General features: G+C 43.5%; 1 protein-coding gene across 5 annotated transcripts in view; it reads right to left on the reverse strand.

The window, feature by feature from the left end:
- Positions 1-18,950, reverse strand: part of CFAP92 (cilia and flagella associated protein 92 (putative)) — an 82,590-nt gene that overhangs the window by 20,752 nt on the left and 42,888 nt on the right. For 3 of the 5 annotated variants that reach the window (XM_042912048.1, XM_042912054.1, XM_042912063.1), the window contains exons 10-12: positions 12,007-12,911; positions 6,497-6,691; positions 4,269-4,566 (exon numbers count right to left, since the gene is read on the reverse strand). In XM_042912048.1, coding sequence (XP_042767982.1) covers positions 4,269-4,566; positions 6,497-6,691; positions 12,007-12,911 — 1,398 coding nt within the window. Of the gene's footprint in view, positions 1-4,268; positions 4,567-6,496; positions 6,692-12,006; positions 12,912-12,946; positions 13,349-18,950 lie in introns of those variants that run through there. The other 2 variants (XR_006195710.1, XM_042912068.1) reach the window with 2 other exon arrangements.

Below are 18,950 nucleotides of genomic sequence, written 5' to 3' on the forward strand. Positions count from 1 at the left end.
AAAGATTTCAGGATACGAAATCAATATACAGAAGCCAACTGTATTTCTGTTATTGCAACAATTCAAAAATTAAATAATTCAGCTCATAACAGCAAAGATTTCATCAGGTGTAAGGCCTTTGTGTGACAGCTACAGAGCTTCCTGAAGGATATTACAGAAGACCCAAAAGAAGTCTAGACGTTCCATGTTTATGAATTACAAGCCTCAAAACTGTCAATATGGCAATTCTCCCCGAAACTGATCTACATATTCAATATAAGCCTCAGGAAAATCCCCACAAGTTGTTTTTTTTTTTTAATAAATTGGCAAGGTGATCCTAAAATTATATAGAAATGCAAGGGACCCAAAATAGTCTAACAATTTTGAAAAAGAAGTTAAAAGACTTTATACAACCCAATTTCAAAACTGCCTGTAAAGCTATAGTAATCAAGATAATGTGGGGCTCGTGTAAGGACAGGCATCTAAGTCAATGGAGTATAACAGCCTAGAAATAAACCTCTGCATTTCTCATCAATGGATTCTTAGGGACGGTGCGGGGATAGTTCATCTTTTTGAAAAGCGGTGCTAAAACGATTGGATATCCACATGCAAAAAAGATGAATTTAGACCCTTACCTTCCATTATGCATGCACACAAAAAATTGGTGAAGATGCTTTAAAGTCTAAAAGTAAGCCAAAACTCCAAATACCCTAGAAGGCAGCACAGGAGAAAATCTTTGTGAGCTTGGGTTAAGCAGAGCCCTGAGTTATGTCACCAAAAGCATGATCAATAAGACAAAGACACTGATAAACTGGAATTCATCAAAATTAAAAGCCTTTACACGTCAAGAGTTTTTCCTACCACAATTAAGAAAGAGACAAGCGGGGCGCCTGGGTGGCGCAGTCGGTTAAGCGTCCGACTTCAGCCAGGTCACGATCTCGCGGTCCGTGAGTTCGAGCCCCGTGTCAGGCTCTGGGCTGATGGCTCGGAGCCTGGAGCCTGTTTCCGATTCTGTGTCTCCCTCTCTCTGACCCTCCCCCGTTCATGCTCTGTCTCTCTCTGTCCCAAAAATAAATAAAAAACGTTGAAAAAAAAAATTAAAAAAAAAAAAAAAAGAAAGAGACAAGCCACATATACAGAGAAAATATTTGCAAATCATAGTTCTGATTAAGCAACTATATCCAAAATAAAGATCTCTTACAATTCAACAAGAAAACAACCTGAATTTAAAACATGTAAAATATATGAATAGCTACCAGAGATATATAAATCATTAATAAGTACATTAAGAGATATCCAATGGGTATCTGGGTGGCTCAGTTGGTTAAGCGTCTGACTCTTGATTTCAGCTCAGGTCATGATCGCACGGTTCATGGATTCAATTTGACCTGGCATCAGGCTCCACACTAGCAGTGTGGAGCCTGCTTTGCATTCTCTCTCTCTCTCTTTCTCTCTCTCTGCCCCTCTCCAGCTCATGCCCTCGCTCTCTCATAAATAAATAAATAAATAAATAAATAAATAAATAAATAAATAAATAAATGAAAAAAAAGACTGACAGTAACAAGTGTTTGCGAGGATATGGAGAAACCAACTCTTGGAGTGCTTTTTGTGGTGTAAAATGGTACAACTTCATTGTCAAACTGCTTGAAAATGTCTTAAAATGTTAAATTTACCACATGACCCAGCAATTCTCTATCTAGGTTTCTACTTGAGAGAAATGAAAATACATTTTCACATAATGATCTGTATGCAAATGTTCAAACCAGCGATATTCATAAGAGTCCCAAACTAGAAACAATACAAATTTCACCAAGTGGGGAATGAATAAGTAAACATGTGATACACCCATGGGTGCCTGGGTGGCTCAGTTGGTTAAGCATCTGACTCTTGATTTGGGGTCAGGTCATGATCTCACAGTTCGTGAGTTCAAGCCCCGCATCAGACTTCACGCTGACAGCATAGAGCCTGCTTGGGATTCTGTCTCTCTCTCTCTCTGCCCCTCCCTGCTCGCTCTCTGTCTCTCTCTCAAAATAAATAAATACACATTAAACAAAACTTTCAATGCGATACATCCAATCAATGGAATACTATTCATCAATTTTAAAAAGGAACTATTGATACATTCTGCGACATGGATGAAGGTCAGATTATACTCAGTGAAAGAAGCCAGACACAAAAGGTCGCATGTTGTCTGATTCCATTTACATGAAATGTCTAGAAAAGGCAAATCTGTAGAGACAAAAAGTAGATCAGTGGTTACCTGGGGCTGGAGGTGGTAACAGGGATTGACTTCAAACAGCAATAGGGAAAAATTTTATGGGGATGGAAATGTTCTAAAACTGGATTGTGTTGTACACAACTCCACAAATTTGCTTAAAAATTACTGATTTATATACACTTACAATGATTAAATTTTATGGTATGTAAATTATATCTTAGAGTAAAAATAGAAAAATTAAGTTATGGCTGGGTTTCAATGATTCAGTATAGCATGGATAAGCTACTTAAGGCCATTTGAAATTAGCAATAACTGAGATAATAGAAACAATATTTCCAAGTGGTTTCAATAAAATACAGATGATAGGAAGATATTAATTGTACAAACATATTACAAAATTCTAAACAGGCATATTTTTATAAAATCTTCAAGGCCCTGTGTTAAATGGCATTAACACAACAGTGTTAACCCATAAATGAATGTGATACATTTGTGTACTTGAATGCATGTGTGCGCAAGTGTGTACCTGTGTAAGTGCATTGAGAAGGTAGAATAAGGGGGTCAGGGAAGACTTCTCATAGACTCAGTGGTTTGACTTTTTTCTAGGACTGTATCTAGGTCTTGTTTTGTTCTGAAATTTCTAAGACATTTCAGGCAAATAACAATCGCAACATACAATACATGTAACACTTTACAGAATGTGGCCAAGGATGTGTACAGAGGAAAATGTGTAGCCTTTCTTATTAAATAAGGAAGAATAAAAATGAATGAAATAGTCAACTCAAGAAGCTAGGAAGGTGCAGCCACTGTGGAAAACCGTATGGAGGTGCCTCAGAAAATTAAAAATACGACTACCATATGATCTAGTAATTCCACTACTGGGTATTTACTCAAAGAAAATGAAAACACTAATTTGAAAAGATACATGCACATCTATGTTGACTGCAGCAGTATTTACAATAGCCAAGATGGGGAAACAGCCCAAGTGTCCATCAACTGATTAATGGATAAGGAGATGTGGTATATATGTACAATGGGATATTACTCAGCCATGAAAAAAGAATGAGATCTTGCCATTTGCAATAACATGGATGGGGTTAGAGAATATAATGCTAAGTACAGTAAGTCAGAGAAAGACGAATACCATATGATTTCTCTTATATGTAGAGTCTAAAAATAAAGCAAATGAACAAACAAACAAAAAACAAATAGACTCTTAAAAACAGAAAACAAACTGGTAGTTTCCAGAGGGGATGTGAGTGGAGGGATGGGTGAAATAGATAAAAGGGATTAAGAGGTACAAATGTCCAATTATAAAATACATAAGCCACAGAGATTCAAATTACGACATGGGGAATATAGTCAATAATATTGTAATAATGTTTTTTGGTGACAGATGGTGACTACACTTACTAACCGTATGCCAATTATACTTCAATAATAAAATTTAAAGAAGCTAGAAAGAAGAGAAAAAGTTTTAAAAGATGATAAAAGATAAAAAGCTGAAGTTAATTAGAAAACAGACCAGAGAAAAAGCAGATTGATGAATCCAAGAACTGGTTCTTTGGAAAAAACCAAAAACCTGAACACAAATGGGAAAACAACTTCTTTGCTGGTTCTCATAATATCCACTTGCAAAGCTCACAAACTTCTTTCTGAACTTTTCTCTCCCTGGAGATTGGGGGGAGGGAGGTGCTTCACACAGACCGTGGGCGGACAAGTTCAAGTCATACCTTGGATGTCAGTGTTTTAAGCCTTCTTGGTGGCTGTGGAGGGAGGGAGATTTTCCTTAGCGCCCAGCCTTCAAGGTGAACTCCGGGGCCAAGGTAAAGGTGACAACACCTAAGAGCGTTCCTTTTCACTTTCAGGAACGATGGGTACCTGACGGCTGGGAGTGAACGCTTCTGACCTGGTTCAGCCCCCAACCCGGCACCTCTTACGCAACCTGCCCGGGATCCCAGGAGAGCAGGTACAGGAACTGGTCATCTGCCCTGTATCCCCTGTGGTGACTGGACAGCCCAGGTGGGGCAAAGGCCTGGGACCCCTGACCCGGGGAGGAGAGAGTGCCCACCTGGATCAGGCTGCGCTCCTGGCCTCTGTTCTTTAGCGCCATGGCGTTCCGCCACCGCAGATACTTCTCCTGGTGGGCTTGGATCTCATAACCGAGGTCGGATTTCTGAGCTCGGAAGTCCTCGAGATTGGGGGCGGGAGGAGTTGGCAAGACCAACAATTTTCCATCTGTGAGGCCTTCTTGCGAAATGGGCAGCCCCAGCTCTTGGCTCAAGTCTTTTACCATGGCGGAGGATGGCAGCAGGTCTCCTGTGATCACCTCCCTGAGTTTGCTGCTGTGATAGCAGATGCAGTAGATCCTGAAACGCAGAGGGCCCCCCCGCCACAACACAGCCTCGTCTAACCTTTCAAGATGGGCGAAAGCGGCCCCATTTCACAACACCAAAGGAAGCTCAGAGGTTGGCCAGCTGGTCCCAGATCACAGACCTCATACGTGCAGTTTAGACTCCACTCGGACGAGCCCACAAAACGCAATGCCCCCTTTCCGCTCTCCTCCCAGCCCCCAGAAGTTAAGGGCTTTCCACAGTCCACTCTGATTATTTTTCTGCTACCGTGGCCTTATTCCACGCCTGTCACCAACCTGCGCCCCATCAGGGTATAGCCCCAACCAGCTAGCTGGTCAGGGGTGTGGATCTCAGAGCTCCTGCCGCAGGAGGAAGGCAGTACACACACAGCCTCGTGTCTCTGCAAAGCTCAGGACTGAGCGGCCACCACCCACACCCCCCTTCCCACGTCCCCTGCCCTGAGACTCCTCCTCGCTGCCCTCTCCCGGGGTGGGGGGGGGGGGCGGTGCACCTTGGGCACTTGGCTGACGCTGATGTTCTACAACATACACATAGCAGCTGTTACTTGCTGCTGTCTCTGACACTCCCAAGGTCCACCGCAAGGGGGCATGCCTGAGGATGGCGGGCTCTGCCTCTCACCCGCTGAGCTCTCTGGCCACCATGGGACCTTGCAGATGGGAATAAAGCCACGATGGGGACAGCTGCCCAGGATGCAGCCAGCACTTCATAAATAGCGGTTTTCTTCCCTTTCCCTAACACCCACCCACCCCCACTACTTCCTGTCACCAGCAGGGCAGGACAGGGCAGGGTCCAGCCTCCTCTGACTGACTGCCAAAGCTCTGGACACCCCCATGTCCCAGCACCTCCCCACCATGAGCCTGAGGCCCACTGCACACATGACCCTTCCTGAGTTGCAGCTTCGGCCTACTGTTTCAGGGCTACCCTGCCTAGCCCCTCAGGCAGACCCGTGCATGGAGAAGTGGGAAATAATAGGACTAAGTCCTCTTTCTCCGCTTCCGGGCTCTCTCCCTTCCTCTCTCTTGCCTCTGCCCTCTCCTTCATTAATACGTTCAATCAGCTGGGCGCCACGTCTCGGCCACGGCTGTTGCTGCTTTTAAAGGTGTAAAGAGACAGTCGGTACCCCTGCCCCAGACGGCAGTGAGAGGACTTGTCCACCTGATGAATGCCTGCTCACTGACATTCAAGGTCAGCCTTTCCTGACCTCCCGAAAGAACCAGCCACGGTCCTTCGCTGCCCCCACGAAGCCCGGCACAGGCTGGCCAGGGTCCCAGGAACCCCACCGCACTATGCTTTCTCCGTCTCTGCTTCCAAACTGGGTGTGCCTCGTTCGGCCCCACTGCTACCGGGCAGTGGCTGTTCCCTACGTGAAGGGAGGAGGTCCTCCTGGAGCACGAGCCGTGCTCAACCCAGCAGGAGGAGCACACAGCTTCCCAGGGTTGAGCACAGATTAAGGCATGCCCTGTTTAAGATCTAGATCTTTGGAGGATGCCTTTCTGACGGTGGCTTTCTGGACAGGCCGCTGGGGAAGAAGCCAACAAAAGCAAACATCCAGTTGGTAGAGACAACTGCTGCAGGCCTGGTGGATGTGGTTCTGGTCCTCATCACTCACTGGGAAAAGGGGTTTTAACCACCACCCCCCCCCCCCACTGCTCACGCTTTTCTAGGCTATTCCCCAAGAGCAGCAGAGAGCTTCATGTGACCCGTGTTCAAGTCAACCGCCCTCCCTTCCCCAGTGCGATTCCAAAACCCCCTCGGTGGGGGGGCATGACAGAAGCTCGGGGTCCCTCAGAACCGTGCTACACTCCTGGTTCGACTCCTTTGGGCATGAAGAGTATCAACAACTGCCCCTGGAGGGGCCCCCCCACGAGGCCCCGGCGCCCACCCCGAGGGAGGGGACCTTCATCTCCGTGGCAGCCCGGCACACCTGGTCAGGGCCTGGAAGGTCTTCTCTGGAACGGTGTTGCGGACGTAGAGCACCGAGTGCTTCATGAGCTGCGACAGCGGCTTGAAGAGGTGCACTTGGTACAGGACGGTCTCCAGGTCTGCGTACAGGCGGTGGCGAAACAGTAACGTGGAGTTGTAGAGCACCTTGCATTTCCCGTGTTCTGCTTTGGTGTTTCTGCAAGGAGCCCGCAGGGCGGGGTTTTACCAGCACCGCTCTGCAGGCCCCCAGAATGCTCCGCGGTTTTGCCCTTTGGCAAGAGCCTTTTCCTTTTCTTTTCACTTGTTTAAAAACACACAAGCATAGAGGCGCCTGGGTGGCTCAGTCGGTTGAGCATCCGCCTTCGGCTCAGGTCATGATCTCACAGCTCATGAGTTCGAGCCCCGTGTCAGACTCTGTGCTGACGGCTCAGAGCCTAGATCCTACTTCAGATTCTATACCTCCCTCTCTCTTTCTCCGTCCCTTCTCTGCTCATGCTCTGTCTCTCTCTCAAAAATAAATAAACATTAAGAGGTACAAACTTCTAGTTATAAAATAAATAAGTCACAGGGATGTAATGTGCAGCACAGGGAATAGAGTCTATAATATTTAATAACTTTGTACGGTTACAGATGGTAATCCGATCTACCATGGTGATCATTTTGCAGTGCATACAAACATCAAATCACTGTCCTGTACACCTGGAACTAATATAATAGTGTAAGTCAATTATAATTCAATTAAAAAGAAAAGAAGACTTGGGGCGCCTGGGTGGCTCAGTCGGTTAAGCGGCCGACTTCGGCTCAGGTCATGATCTCGCGGTCCGTGAGTTCGAGCCCCGCGTCGGGCTCTGTGCTGACAGCTCAGAGCCTGGAGCCTGTTTCAGATTCTGTGTCTCCCTCTCTCTCTGACCCTCCCCCGTTCATGCTCTGTCTCTGTCTCAAAAATAAATAAACGTTAAAAAAAAAAAAATTTTTTTAAAAAAAGACTTATGTCCACGTAAAAACCTGTACGTCATTGTTCATGGCAGCTTCATATGTAAAAGTCCAAAACTGGGAATAACCAAAAGGTCTCTCAATAAATGGATGGTTCAACTGTGGTACATCCATTTCATGAAATACTAATCAGCAACAAAGAGGAATGAGCTATTGACATACACAAAAGCTCGCATGGACCTGTCACAATCTATACTGAGTGGAGAAAACCCAATCTCCTAAGGTCATACACTGTATGATTCCATTAATATGCAAGATTATACACAGACGAAAAAATTAAGGAAGTGGAAAACAGGACGGAGAAAGAGGGTGGAACTTCATTAGCGTAGTGGTCTTACAAATTTGTATTTGACCAACTGGCACAGACAACACACACAGTGTATTGGTATCAGCGTCCTGGTTTAGATATTGTACTGTACTTAGGTAAGATGTAACCACTGTGGGGAAAGGGTATGTGAGATCTCTGCGACATTCTTTAAACTTCCTGTGAATCTATAAGTATCTCAAAATAAAAAGTTGAGGGGCGCCTGGGTGGCTCAGTCGGTTGAGCATCCGACTTTGGCTCAGGTCACCATCTCGTGGTTTGTGAGTTCGAGCTCCACGTCAAGCTCTGTACTGACGGCTCGGAGCCTGGAGCCCATTTCAGATTCTGTGTCTCCCTCTGTCTCTCTGCCACTCCCCTACTCGTGCACTCTCTCTTTCTCAGAAATAACCATTAAAAAATGTTTCAGAAAGTTGAAAATGTACACAGATTTTTAATCCAGCTGGAATTGATATGTGTGAATGGTTCGATGTAGGAAATTATTTTCCTTTTTTCTTCTGGATAAACAATTATCCCAACACCATTTTTTGAAAACATTTTCTCCTTTCCTCAGTTTTTTTTTTTTTTGCCCACTAGAGGTACTTTTCTTTTTTATTTATAACGTTTATTTATTTTGAGAAAGAGAGAGAACATGAGCAGAGGAAGGGCAGAGAGAATCCCAAGCAGGCTCTACACTGTCTGCGCAAAGCCCAACACGGGGTTTGAACTCACAAACTGTGAAATCATGGCCTGAGCCGAAACCAAGAGTTGGTCACTTAACCCAACTGAGCCACCCAGGCGCCCCCCAGAGGTATTTTTCAATTGAGATTTAATTCACACTCCATACAATTCATTCGTTTAATGTGTATACTTCAATCGTTTTTATTCATGAACCATGAGATTATGATCTGAGCAAGAGTCAGATGCTTAACCAACTAAGCCACCCAGGTGCCCCCCTAATGGCTATTATAATCTTGTTATAAAGTTATATACTGTTTAGCATGGATATATAGTCTCATTTACCTTGGGCATTTACCTCGGAGTGGGGCTGCTAGGTCAAATAGTAACTCTTTTGAGGAACTGCCAGACTATTTTCCAAAGTGACTACACCATCTAATTCACCTAATTCTTACCAGCAGTGAATAACAATTCTGATTTCTCCACATCCTTGTCAACACTTGCTATAATCTGACGTTTTAATTCTAGCCAGACTAGTGGGTGTAAAGTGATATTGCGTTATGTAAATTCACACTTTTAATGCATTTAAAATTCATTCCCACTGATTTTTCAATCTGCATATGTCATATGTCAAGTTACCACTTACATGTAGGTCTCTTTTTGGATTTTCTATTACATCTCATACATCTGCTTGTCTATCCCTGAACCAATACATGATCTTAATCACTGTGGTTTTATCATGAGTCCCGATATCTAGTAAAGTTCTCCCATCTTGTTCTTATTCAAGAATGTATTTTTTGCAGGCTGATGTAAATTCATAAATCAGCTTTTCAAGTTCCATACTTTTGAAAAAGTGGCATTTTTAAATTGATATTGCATTGAATCTATATATCCAATTTGGGGATAACTGACACCTCTACATTATTATGTGTTCAAATCCATGAACATGGTATGTCTCTTCGCTTATTTAGGTTTTCTTTAAAGTGTCTAAAAGTTCCATAGTATTCATGATAGAGGTCTTCCACTCCTTTATGTTGAATTTATTCATGCAAATTTCATATTTTTATGATACTTAAAAGTATTAACTTTTTTAAAAATGACTTTTGTATGTAGATAGTATTCAGACATTCAATAGATTTTTACATTAACTTTTATATCCAGAAACCTCTAAACTATCTCCTCTGAAAACATTTTTATATATTTGGAATTTCTTGTACATATTTAAGTTTACTGACATAGTTTACAATGCTTATTTCAATCTCTGCAACATCTATCAATCATTTTCATCCTTTCTTCTTTTCTAATGTAAGTATTTAAGTCTATAAAGTTTCCTCTAAATAACACTTTAACATTACCCCACAAATTTAGATATTATACTCTTTTCATTAGTGTTCAATTCAACAATGTCTAAATTATATTACAATTTCTCTTTTGACTCATGGGTTACTTGGAAGTATTTGCTAATTTCCAAGCATGTAAAATTTTTTCTTGGTTAGTAATTTATTTGTAGTTTAATTTAACTGGGGTCCATGAACATACTTTATATCATTTCTCCTACTGGGAAAAAACTGTTCATTGAGATACAAGATCATACCATACCCCCCAACTTAGCCAAACTACAAAATTTGAGGTCATAGTCCCCAAAACTACCCTGATTTCTGATACCAACTGAAGTTCAGGGGGTTCCTAATACCACCCCCAGGCTTACCGATTATTCAACTTATTGAAAGCTGTTATACTCACAAAGCTTATTACAAGGAAAGGATACAGATTAAAATCAGCCAGAGGAAGAGACACAGGGCAGGGTACAGGATGGTTCCAAACACCAAGATTCCATTGCTCTTTCCTCATGGAGTCAGGATGTATCACCCTTATGACACTGATGGGACAATATGCAGAGAGAAGTTCCCCCAAGCCCTAGTGTGTAGAGTTCTTATTTGGGCTCCATTACAGGGACATGACCAATTTACTGCTTGATTGCCCACATAGCAATCTCAGTCTCTAGACCAACCAACACTGCAAGACCAAAGCCCCAATCCTAACTCACACTGTTGGTCTATCTGGCATGGTCAGCCTCTATCCTATGATTGTCAGGTGAGGCTGGTCCCATTCTAAGATCTAGTGCAGTCAGCCCCCATCCTAAACAAAGGCACTTATATATGGTATGACATATGTCACCTCCCAGAAGCCAAGGAAGGGCAAAGGCCAGACCTTTTAGGCAAGGCCAGATTCTTCACCGCACACTGTAAGTCTGCCCTTTTTAATTGTAACAATTCAATGGTTTTGAGTATATTAACAATGTTGTGCGATCGCAAACATTAATTCTAGAAAATTTTCATCACCCCAAAAAGAAACTGTACCCATTATCGGTCACTCCCCACTTCTCCCTCATCCCTCCCCTGAGACCTTGGGAACCACTAATCTTCTGTCTCTGTGGATTTGACTATTCTAGGTATTTCGCATAAACAGAATCATTCAACATGTGGCCTTTTATGCCCAGCTTCTTTTACTTGGTATGTTTTCAAGCTTCATCCATGTTGAAGTACGTGGATCAGTACTTCGTTCCTTTTTCATGGCTGAACATTATTCATGTGTATGGATATATCACATCTTGTTCATTGGTTGCAGCACATTTGGCTTGTTTCCGCTTTGTGACTATTATAAATAATGATGCTGTGAACATTCCTGTACAAGTTTTTGCGTGGACCTATGTTTTCAGTTCTCTTGGGCAGGTAACTAGACATATTGCCAGCTTCTCCACAGTGCCTCTTGGCCCACTAGCACATTAAGACAGGTCCCCGCAGGGCCGCTCTTCCCTCCTGGGTGGATGCACTCAACCTCAGGACTACCTGCTATTGTCATCATCTGGGTCCTGGGGCATCTGAACTCCAAAGACAGAGAGAGGGTGTTCCCAGACTAAAACAGGGAGGTCCTTTTAACCCGAACTAGGATACATGCAAATAATAAAAGGAAAAGAGAATTGTCAGGAAACCAAAACTAAAGAATGGAAGGACCATAAGGGGCCACCTGCTCTAGCCCCAAATCAGACACTTGAATTGCCTCTCCAATATCCCCACTGAGCAGTCATCAGGTGCTCCTGGAGGCCATCAGGGAAGGGAAACCCTCTGCACCTGAGGCAGTTTTCCCAGCCCCAAAATAATCAGAAAGGTCTTCCTTGGGGTGAGTTGAAATCTATTTCCCTGTAGTGTCCATCTTATGGCCATAAAGAACATTCTTCTCCCTGTTAGCCAAGTAGGCCCCTCAGAAGTGTGAAGGCAGACCCATTTTCCTCAACCATCCTCTCTTCTAGATGCCCCTAAAGTCTTTTCTTCATCCAAAGGCAAGCAACTGCTTCTGTGATCAAGGCCAAGTACAGAGCCCTGTAAAGTGCTTTACAATAAACCCCAAGAGGAGCTGAATCAGCATATCCTTCTCACAGATGAACATACTGAACCTGATCCTGGCTTCAAAAGATTTCCCCACTCACTCAGCATCCAGACATGATGACTTTTACATGAAACACAAAACCACGCACTCACCGGCTTTGATGGCTGTCCCACAGCCGCTTCAAGCCTTGGTCAGCCAAACCTTCCAGAATGAGAAGATGGATCTTCCCATCCAGCAGGTGGAAGCCAGTGAGCACATCCAGGTCCTGCCTTTCCTGGATCCTCATGTGCATCTTAAAGGCAGACAGAATCTGCTGGATGTTCCCAGCAGAGTAGGCGTCCAGATCAAGGGCCTTGGCATTGATCATGGAGATGTCCTGCAGCAGGCTGGAGAGGAGGGAGATCTTTCTGGAGTCAAACACGAAAATGATGCGGCCAAACAGGGTGCCTGTAAGTTCAGGGTCAGGGGCTTCGGCGCTGGCCCGCAGTGGCACTGCAATGTCCACCCGCAGCTTGAGCTGGGAGTTGGCTTCGAGGTAGTTGCCCATGGGCACTGAGCTGTGCTGAAAGCCATCTGTGGGGACCCGAAACCCCACAACCTTCCTGCTCCTGCCATCTCGGCCATGATGTGTGGGCTTGGGCTCACACCTGTGGATGGGGACAACCAAGTTCAAGTACTTGTGGCCAAGGAGAAGGTCGGCAAAACTGACCTTGGCAACCCCATAAGGGTCCCATATCTTGTTTTGGGATTCAAAGGGGTTGTTCTCTGTCTCCTCCGGAGAGATGAGGGCCTGGAGGTTGAGGTGTGAATCCAAGGGGTCATCCCCAAACAGGGTGGGCTTCCAGGAATACTCTTCTAACTTGCGGTCCCTGTCGTGAACCTCCACAATCATGGGGGGCCCCTCCAGGTATTCCCTCAGGTCACTGGGCTGCATTGGCCCAAGAAAGATGACATTGATGTCCTGGAAGTAGATGTGTACTCCATGGGGCTTCCCCTCCGTCTTGTGAACTGGAGTCTTAAAGAACTTGTACTTGCAGTACACGGGGGTGCACAGCCTCTAGGAGAGAGCGAGGTGACGACAGATCACCAGGATGCAGTGGCAGTCACCCTGCCTCCTCTTTAAAGGAAGAATCCCACACGGGCTCAAATCCTAATGTCGCATTTGTCACCTGCAGCCCCTGTGGCCTGGATTTCCTCATCCACAAATACTGATGAAAAGCCTGCTCTGCCAGGTAATCCCTGGGATTAGGTGATATATGTGAAAGATGGTGGCTGACACAAGACAAGGGCTTAATAAGTATTAAGTCACTATTTCCTCCTCCCAAACTGAGTGTCATGATGACAGTCCACGTGCATTTTGCACACCTGTATTTTTACTTCCAAGCCCAGGGCTAGGTGCAGAAAAGGTGGAGGTAAGTGGTTTTTAGAAAAGGTAATCCATATTTCCCAGACATCCATCTGGAGGGCTGGCATGGGCTCACCTTCAGCATATCACTAGGTATTCAAGGAGAAAGATACAAGGTGAGGAAAGGCTCAGAGGTTTGGGGCTTAAGAGGGCATGGAGAATGAGATGGAAAGGAGGGACAGAAAACAGGGAATCTTGCAACTTTTAACCTTGGGGCTAAGATTTTATTATCAAAAGTTATCCCTTATGCAAGTTTATGATCTGAATTCATACTCCAAGTGTACTACTTATTTTACACAGAAACTGAAAATTACTTTTAAATAATCCTGGGCTGGTATGCTCCCAGGTACCTGGGAGAAGCAATCAAGAAACCTAGAGAAATCCACATTCAACCTTGGCCTCAAAGAACCCCCACAGATAAAGTCCAATTAAATGTGAGCTCATAGTAAAAAATCACAAAATAACTAAGGTAAAAGGTACTACTAGCAAAATTGGTTGCACAAAGGCATAAGATATTAGAACGATCAGATACATATAAACTAAATATATTTGGTTATGTGTATAAAAAGGAATATCAAGGTCAAATCTATTGTATTTCAATTTACTGGTGATGAATAAAGATATCACCTAGAATACCATAAAAACATAAAATGCCTAGAAAGAAATGCAATAAAAGATGTGTAAGACCTGTACACACTGAAAACTACAAACTATTGCAGAAAGAAATTAAAGAAAATCTAAATAGAGAAATACACAGTTTTCATGGTCAGAAAAATGCAATTAATTCTAGATGAATCATAGACCTAAATACAAAAGCTGAAATCTTACATCTTCTAGAAGAAGACATAGGAGAGAATCTTCATGAACAAAGGATAAGATCTCTTTGACAGGACACAAAAAAGCACTAGTTATAACAGCCAGAGCTAATAAAATTGACTTTGTCAAATAAAGCCGAGTCCTCAACTGGCATAAAATATGGGCAATACCTAAACATCTGATAAAGGACTTGTATGCAGACTATAAAAAGAACATCTATAAAACAATAATAAAAAAGAAAAATTAAAACTGGTCAAGATGAACTTTAAAATTTGGTTAAATGGAGTAAGCACATCCGCCATGTATCTCCCAGTGAATGCAACCAAAAACTGTAGACAGAATGCATGGAGCTGCTGTCAGAGGTCTCTGGAAAGTAAAAGGTAATGGGCAGATTGCAGAAAGAGAACAAACTCAAAGTACAACCAATCTAGCTGTGAGTTTCCTGGATTTTATCTTCCTCCTGTATGTCACAGACTGGATTCAAAAGGAAGCCTGAATCCCAGAATTGTGCACCAGGCATTGACTGTCAGAGCTCTAAGAGAAGCCCTTTCTTTCTGTTCTAAAGAATGGGAGGAGGGACTCCCCCCCCCCCCCCCCCGCCACTACAGGATACAAAGAGTAGAGGTTGGGGAGGATCTCCTGTTGTTTTTCTCTCCTGGCTCTGCCCTCATTCAAGTTCAAGTTCCAACACTGCAATCTGATGGCAGTGGCAGCAACTGGGCAGGCACTGAAAAATCTTTTGTTTGTTTTTTTGAAGGTTTTAAGTAATAAATACACCCAACGTGGAGCTCAAACTTACAACCCTGAGATCAAGAGTCGCATGCTCTACCAACTGACCCAGCCAACCACCCCAAAGGCACCTAAAAATCCGAAAGAGGGAAATCCTCTTTGACCAAAGTAACTGTGATACAAAGTGTGTGGCACACCCTCGCTATTGTTTTTACTCTACATGTCTTCCCACCACCTATTCTCAGAAGCAGTCCAAGTCCCAGGAAAGGCATGTTAGAGTGGAAACACTAAAGATACACCTTTCAAGCCAGCAGACCAGGAAGAGGATTCCTTAGGAACTGGAGAGTGTAGATAGGAGGAAAATCAAGAAAAGGATTCCATAAAGCTATGTGTAAACTTGGGCTTATACCTGAACTATGCATGTGTGGATCTGGCCTTAAGCAGCATACCAGGGGTTCTGAGAACTGAACTATAGAGAGACCACTGCACAGGTCTCAGACTAGCCCCTGAGTAGTGCACATGCAGCACAGGCTTAAATATCACTACAAAATCTTTGAATACTGAATTGGCCTTAAAACCACAGCTACAGAAGGTAAACTGGAAATTACACCTTCACCCTAACTGTGGTTATTATCTAATAAAACAAAGAAATCAACATTCTCCATAGGATTTAAAAAGACTCAGGGGCTCATAACATAGTATTTAAAATGTCTAAGATATAATCCAAAATTACTGGACATACAAAGAACTAGGAATGTTGACCAATTATCAGGGGGAGAGACAACCAACAAATGCCAGCTCTGAGATGACATGAATACTGGAGTTATCAGATGAAAACTTTAAGACCACAATTATAATCATTCTCCAACAAGTAACTGCAAACATTTTTGAAACAAATGGAAGGTAACCAGTCTCAGCAAATAGAAACAATAACAAAGAACCAAAGGGAAATTTTAGAACTAAAAAATATAACTGAAATTAAATATTTGCTGGATGGCCCAAAGAACAAAATGGAGATGGCAGAGGAACAAGTATGTGACCTTGAGGATAGATCAATAGAAAGTATGCAACCTGAACACATAGAGAAAGAAAGACTGAAAATTAAAAGTAAACTGAGCCTCAAGGACCTGTGGGACAATATGAAAAGGTCTCACATTTGTATCATCAGAGCTCTAGGAGAAGAGAAGAAACTTGTATAAAAGATATCTGAGGAGGCTGGGAAGATGGCAGAGTAGGAGGACCCTAAGCACACACCTCTTCCCACAGATACAACGAGATAACGCTCACATCAGTGTAAATAACCCAGAAAATGATCTGAAGACTAACAGAACAACTCCACAACTAAAGGTAGAGAAGAGGTCACATCAAAGAAGGTGGGAAGGGAAAAGACATGGTTTGGGAAAGAGACGAACTGTGTCCGTATGTGGTGGGGAAGGAGCCAATGTTGCAGAGAAGGCCAAAAAATAGACTTTCACACCAGGGAGCCCACAAAGGGAAGACGAATCCGCATAACATGTGGTATTGAAAGAAAGAGGGGCTGAGTTTTGTGAGTGAGACTTAAAGCCTAGATTTTAGAAATCAGTAGGTTCAGCCCTGGGAGAGCCCAGAAGACATTAGAAAGTAGAGTTCTCACCCTTAAAGAGACAGCATGACAAACAACCCAGGCAGACACAGCCTAGAAGCAGCAGTTTGAAAAATGCCAGGGGTGGTGGGGGTAGAGAAGAGGGAGAGTGATTCACTCATCAAAATCATGGCCCAGAGAGGCAGGGATAACAGGGAAACCTCTCCAGGAACAAAGGAGCTGGCAGATGCCATTTCCCTCCCCTACCCCCAGCAAAAACATACGGCCACCTGCGGGAACTAGTGCATCACTGACACTCACTACCTAACTGGCTTACACCAAGGTCTCCCCCACTCCACAAACTTTGGTAGACCTACCCTTCCCAGTCATGCTTGTCTCAGTCCCCACACTGCAGGGTCCCTCTCCCAGAAAACGGGCACAAACTGCACCAACACCTCATCTCCCGACCTGCATATTTTATGGGACCTTAGTTCTAGCAGGAGCAGCTGTGCTGGCAGGTCTCATTTCACAAGCAGACCAGTGCACACCTTATTAAAATGCACCCCACCCCTGCTGGGAGCCAAACACTGCCACAACAGGCAAAGACAGCCTCTGCAGGCAACTGGACTGAAAAAAAGGGAGGGTGCCAGGACTCAACAGCAGGATATAAACAACACACATAGGAGGAACTCCCTGAAGCGCCAGGTCCCAGGGAACAGGGGACACTGCAGAGCCACTATAGGACTTTTTCTTCTTAAGACCATTACCTTCAAGAGCAGGAGAAGTAGCTGACTTTCCTAACACAGAGAAACAGTCACAGAGAGTTAGACAAAATGAGGAGACAGAGAAAGATATCCCAAATGAAAGAACAGGACCAAACCATAGCAAGAGACATAAGCAAATGGATAGAAGTAATATGCCTGATAGAGAATTTAAAGTAATGATCGTAAAGATGCTCACTGGAGAAAATAGTGGAGGACTTCAGTGAGATCCTTAACAAAGAGATAAAAAAAGAATCAATCAGAGATGAAGAACAAAATAAGTGACATTTAAAATATATTTGATGGAATAAATAGGAAGCTAGATGAAGCAGAGGAATGATTTAATAACCTGGAAGACAGTAAAGTAACCAAGATGAGCAAATGAGACAACAAAAATTATGCAAACTGAGAATAGTGTTAGGAAACTCAGCAACTCCATCAAGCATAATAACTTTCATATTATAGGGATCTCAGAAGGGGGCGCCTGGGTGCTCAGTCAATTAAGCATCTGACTCTTGATTTTGGCTCAAGTCATGATCTCACTGTCATGAGATAGAGCCCCATGTCAGTCTCGGTGCTGGGCATGGAGCCTGCTTAAGATTCTCTTTCTCCCTCTCTCTCTCTCTCTGCCCCTCCCCAACACGTGCTCTCTCAAAAACAAACAAACAAAATTTTTAATAAAATATAAGGATCCCAAAAGAAGAGAGAGAAAAGAGATCAGAAAGTTTATTTGAAGGGGGGCCTGGGTGGCTCTGGCGGTTAACCGACCGACTTCAGCTCAGGTCATGATCTCGCAGTTTGTGAGTTTGAGCCTCTGCACTGACAGCTCAGAGCCTGGAGCCCATTTCAGATTCTGTGTCTGTCTCTCTCTCTCTCTCTCTCTCTCTCTGCCGCTGCCCCACTCATGCTCCGTCTTTCTTCCTTCGAAAATTAACAAACATTAAAAAAGAAGAGCCCATGCACCAAAAACCATAAAACACCTAAGAATAAATCTAACCAAAGAGGTGAAAAATCTATACGCTGAAAACTATAGAAAGCTTATGAAAGAAAATGAAGAAGACACAAAAAAATGGAAAAAGATTCCATGCTCCTGGATAGGAAGAACAAATATTGTTAAAATGCCAATACTACCCAAAGCAATCTACATATTTGATGCAATCCCTACCAAAATAACACCAGCATTCTTCACAGAGCTGGAACAAACAATCTTAAAATTTGTATGGAATCAGAAAAGATGCCAAATAGCCAAAGCAATCTTGAAAAAGAAAACCAAAGCAGGAGGCATCTCAATCCCGGACTTCAAGCTGTATTACAAAGCTGTAACCATCAAGACAGTATGGTACTGGCACAGAACAGACACTCAGATCAATGGAACAGAATAGAGAACACAGAAATGGACCCACAAATGTATGGCCAAATAATCTTTGACAAAGCAGGAGAGAATATCCAATGGAATCAAGACAGTCTCTTCAGCAAGTGGTGCTGGGAAAACTGGACACAGTGACATGCAGAAAAATGAACCTGGACCACTTTCTTACACCATACACAAAAATAAACTCAATTTGGATGAAAGACCTAAATGTAAGGCAGGAAGCCATCAAAATCCTCAAGGAGAAAGCAGGCAAAAACTTCTTTGATCTTAGCTGCAGCAATTTCTTTTTAAATATTTCTTTTAATGTTTTTTATTTATTTTTGAGACAGAGAGAGACAGAGCATGAGCAGGGGAGGGGCAGAGAGAGACACACACACAGAATCCAAAGCAGGCTCCAGGCTCTGAGCTGTCAGCACAGAGCCCAACGCGGGGCTCGAACTCATGGAGTGTGA

This window comes from Panthera leo, chromosome A2, assembly GCF_018350215.1.
Source record: "Panthera leo isolate Ple1 chromosome A2, P.leo_Ple1_pat1.1, whole genome shotgun sequence".
Lineage (NCBI taxonomy): Eukaryota > Metazoa > Chordata > Mammalia > Carnivora > Felidae > Panthera > Panthera leo.